We start from the raw sequence: 4,993 nt of genomic DNA on the forward strand, positions 1-4,993 counted from the left end.
ACAGGGCCCACACCGGTGTACCAGGGCCAGTGCCAGTGGGGCCCAGAGCAAGGTGGCAGGAGCGTGGGGTTCCAGCTGGCTTGGGCTCTATGGAGCCAGGCCAGCTCCCCACTCCCTGCTGGTGCAGCCCAGCCCGGCTTCACAGACCCCTGCCAGCCTATGCCCCGCTCTGGGCCCCACTGGTGCTGGCCCTGGGACATTGGTCCCAAGACATTGGGACGCTGGTCCCAAGATGGTGACCAGGGGGCGGGACACCTGTCAAGGGGTGGGGCTGTCAAGGGGTGGGGCTACCCATGCGGCCCTTGACAGCCTGCCAAAACTGGTTAAGCGGCCCTCTGCCCAAAATAATTGCCCGCCCCTGTTGTAGACCCATGGCTGGGAGCTGGGCAGGCTTATTATAGTGGGGACCTGTACTTGCCATGTAGCAGCACCGTCAAAGGATACATGTAGTTTTTCAGGAGGGAAATCATAACTATCTGCTTTCCTCATTACATCCTGGTGGTGCTGCTGCTTGGTTTCCAACTGCTTATTCATCAGACTTACCCTTGCTTATTTCACAGCTAAGCTTCCCTGAAGGTCATTCCACTATCCGCCACCTGTGGATGTGCTGGGTAGCTTTGCTCCATAGATCTATATAGTACTTAGGAACTTAATAGGAGATAAAAATCTTTGGAAACTTTGAACTTTTCAAACTTTTTGTCCTCTCCAAGAAAAATAATAAATCCTTTTAAATGAGGTGCTGGGGATGCTTGTGATTACAGGTACATGACACAGGATTTTTTTTTGGTTCCAAGGTTCAAACATAGAACTGTAAACAAGGTGCTGCAAGGGGAAGTTCCAGAGAAGCTTAATACAAAGGTCACTTACTTGTTTCCTTAATAACACAAAACATGTCTTAAAATAATACATGGTTCAGAAAAGGACAATGGTCTTAGAAGCATATGCCTTTTAAAAAAATGTATATTAAACAAGTTTAAAAAGAACCCTTAAAATTACGTACTCTGAGCAGAACCCTTGTCCACCATTTTAAGCATCTCTCCAATATCCTGAAGGCACTTTAGAAGCAATACACATAAAAGAAGCTCCCTACTAACTGAAAAATACACACTCTTCACTCTCTTATTACACACAACCATCATCAAAACGGGAGGTTGGTATTTCCTGGGATGAATTTTTGCATAAATATATTTAAGCAATGGTCACCAGGGATCCTGGTTTTCTCTGATAAAAAAAAAATTCAAAATTTTCTAATTTAACACCCCCACCAAATTTTCCATGATTAAAACAAAATATCACTCTCTCTCTACACACACACATATATATACACACACGAGTGTGTGTATAGATATAGATATAACTATATTGATCTATATCTACCTATACATCTCTCTATATAGATAGATATAATCTATATATGCGCACATAACACACATATGTGTGTGTGGGTGTACATGCATGTGAGTGCATGTATGTATGTATATATCTATATCTACATAGATATAGATGTCTGTATGAGAGAGAGAGCGAGAGCAAGCTAAAGAGAGAGAGTGGCGTTTTGTTTTAATCATGGAGAAACAGTGATTAAAACACAGCTATCTAGCTATATCTATATATAGATCTAGAGAAGAGACGCATGATTAGAGGACAAGAGGGCAGGCCTTATGAGGAAAGGCTGAGAGCCATGGGACTCTTCAGCCTGGAGAAGCAAAGGCTCAGGGGGGATTTGGTGGCAGCCTATAAGTAGATATAGGGTGTGCATCAGGAACTGGGAGAATGTCTGTTCACCAAGGCACCCCAAGGGAAGACAAGGTTTAATGGTCACAAACTGCTGGAAGACAGTTTTAGACTGGACATAAGAAAAAAACTTCTTTACCATCTGAGTTCCCAGAGTCTGGAACAGACCCGCCCAGAAATGGTGCAAGCACCCACTCTGGATACTTTTAAGAAACACTTGGATACCTATCTTGCTGGGATCATTTGACCCTAGCTGACTTCCTGCCCCTGGGGCAGGGGGCTGGACCCAATGAACTTGCAAGGTCCCGTCCAGCCCTAATGTCTATGAAATCTATCTATCTATCGGGGTGTTTCATTTAATTACAGAAAAATGTGAATTTGGGGGCTTTTTTTAACTCAGAAAATTTTGGATTTTTTTTTTAGTCAGTGAAAACTGGGATCCCTGCTGATCATGGAAGCAGTTACACTTGTGATTTCTTACTGAAGTCAGTTTGGCTTGTTATGGAGGCAGTGATCCTCTGGATCAGGCTGCACAACTGGGAGCTTACATTTTTCCTGAGTGGTTTTAGGGAGTTAAGAAGGAAGGTGGTGGCCTAATGAAAAATACTTTTTTCAGGAAAAAGTTTCAAAATATTTGTTTACTGCTGCTATAATTAAAAAATATGGAGACTTTGAACTACAGTTTTCTTCTTTTAAATGTGTATTTTACAAACCAATGCATAAAATGCATAATTTGTTTATAAATTTCCATGCTTTGAATCCATAACAAATAATGGAACCATATTCCAACATATGTAGAGGCAGATTTACAGGAATTAAAATTATGAAGTAGGGGAGTAGATTTCTGAACTGACTCTCTCTAGTTGTACTCCCAAAATAAATCAAACAAAATAAACATGATGATATTGTCCCAGAGTATGAGACAGATTAAAGTAAGGACACTTCAAATTCTCTCTTAATCTCAAAGAAGCTCTGGAGGTGGGCTGAAACAAAGAACATGATGGGATGCAAAAGCCAAAATGAACTGAAATTTTTTTTAAAAAAATGAAGGAATTGATCAGACAACCTTCATCTTAATTTGGCGAAAATATACACAAATTTAATAAATCAGTATGAGATTCGCACTAGGTTGATAATTATAAGCAAGACTCACCTTAACAATATCGTTGTGATTCTGAACCCCACAGTTTGAGAGAAAATGTACGTACATTTGCAGATAAAATCCTAATCATCTAGGAGACAAAATGTAACCCCCAAACATAATGGGGACTAAGGAAGAGGAAGCAACCAAAAATTAGAACTATCCTAGAATCATTCAAAATGGTAGCAATTGTTATATAAAAAGACTGCTTACCTCTAGTGTGAATGAGAGAACCACATCAGATTTTGACAGCTGAATCTCATTTTCATCACCTATGTCCAAGAAAGCTGAATTCTGTGATCGCTTCAACTTCTGCAATTTAAATTCTGGGCCACCTTTAGACACTGGAAGACTTTCCAAATTTGCCATTAACAAATTCACTGAAGACCGCAACTCTTCTATATACATGCCCTCCATTTCTTTCGCTACAAACTTTGGAAATTTTCTCTCCTTGAAAATATTGTTGAAAATTTAGAATATCATTAATTATGTCATATTATATAAATTTATTAATTAAATCAGACAAATGCTTTCAGTCAAAATAATAAAACAAAATATAAATTTGAAACCTAAGGCTTATCTAGTATTAGGTCTTTAAAATACTTGACTTTTGAAAGTCTCTAACTATACTTCTGCCATTAGCTGGAAAGAAGCAATTCAAATCAAGATTTCCATCAAAATCTTCAAATACACAAAACCAAGTGGCACCCTCTAGTCTACAGAATTTATAGAGATAAAGAAATTAAGGAGCATCTATCAAAATAGCCAAAATAATTCCTTCGGTCTGCATTCTAGATATGAGTACATGTATGCATATTAGGCAGGCAAGGTTCTTGGAGTAGATGTGATGTCTTTTATTAGACCAAATGAGTAGTTGGAAAAAAGGTCTTCGCAATTTTTGGAGCACAGTCACCCTTCTTCAGGCATAGAGAGTTTTTGCTGGTCTGAGACTCTGAGGAATGAGAGAAGCTAAAAGTGTGGCAGGATGTCCATGAGAATGTAAATAAGTAGCAATTAGAAAGACAAAAAGGTAAAGCAGGGAAGGGAGGGGAAAGAAAAGGTCAAAGGGAGACAGTACAGTGATATAATACAAGGTAGAAAAGAGGCTGTCTGTGAAAAAGGAAATAGTTGGAGATCAGGAAAACAGGAATGAGAGAAGTTAAAAGTATGACAGGATGTCAGTGAAAATATAAATAGGTAGAAATAAGAAAAATACACAGTAAAGCAGGGAAGGGAGGGGGTAGAAAGCAGGGACAAAAAAGGCCAAAGGGAAACACTACAGTGGTAGTGTTACAAGGTAAAAAGAGGCTATCAATGAGCAAAGAAATAGATGAAAATCAAGAAGACAAAGGTCAGAAAAGTAGGGGATGGGAGAAAAGGGTTGGTGGGTGGGAAGAAGAATCTAAGAGGTCAGATCAGGCAGGTACCATGTGAATCAGATGTTGAGTCCATCATTTTTTTTTACCTTGTATTGTTACCCTGTAGCGTTTCCCTTCGGCCTTTTTTCTCCCCTGCTTTACGTTTTATTTTTCTAACTTCTACCTATTTACACTCTCACTGATATCCTCCCACACTTTTAGCTTCTCTTATTCCTTGGAGTCTCAGACCAGCAGAGACTCCCAATGCCTGAAGAAGGGTGAGTGCACCCAAAAGTTTCCCTAGAACTTTTTTCCAACTACTCAGTTGGTCTAATAAAAGATATCACATCTGCCCAAGGAACCTTACCTGCCTATGTCCTTAGACCAACACGGCTACAACCAACAAGCCAGCTGCATGCTTATTACACATTTTCTCTGCCTTTTTTGCGTGCTTATTAATTGTCAATATTAAATAAAAATCTAACAAAATTTCTCACATCTTTGCCATATGAAGCTTCAATAAAAGTCCAATATCAAATATTTTTCTATTTTTTTTATAAAGGTAAAAAAACCCTATTTCTTTAGAAGAAAATGTTGATCTTATAGGAAGAGACTTATTTTAAAACAAAAGTTATAAGGTAGCTCATTTTTACTCGCTAATAGAGTTCATTTTTACTCCCTAGACTTCAGAAAGATCACTGATAGCCTTCTTCTTCCAAAATATCTACCTTATTTTTCTTGGTTGTTATTGTGTTTCCCT

The 4,993-nt window shown here is 39.0% G+C and overlaps 1 protein-coding gene across 1 annotated transcript in view; it reads right to left on the minus strand.

Annotated features, from left to right (window-relative positions):
* LOC102374289 (calcium-dependent secretion activator 2-like) overlaps positions 1-4,993 on the minus strand; it is a 167,565-nt gene that overhangs the window by 16,653 nt on the left and 145,919 nt on the right. The window contains exon 4 of the mRNA XM_006038503.3: positions 3,089-3,325. Coding sequence (XP_006038565.3) covers positions 3,089-3,325 — 237 coding nt within the window. The remainder of the gene's footprint in view (positions 1-3,088; positions 3,326-4,993) is intronic.

The sequence above is a fragment of the Alligator sinensis genome, unplaced genomic scaffold (genome assembly GCF_000455745.1).
Source record: "Alligator sinensis unplaced genomic scaffold, ASM45574v1 scaffold1171_1, whole genome shotgun sequence".
NCBI lineage: Eukaryota > Metazoa > Chordata > Crocodylia > Alligatoridae > Alligator > Alligator sinensis.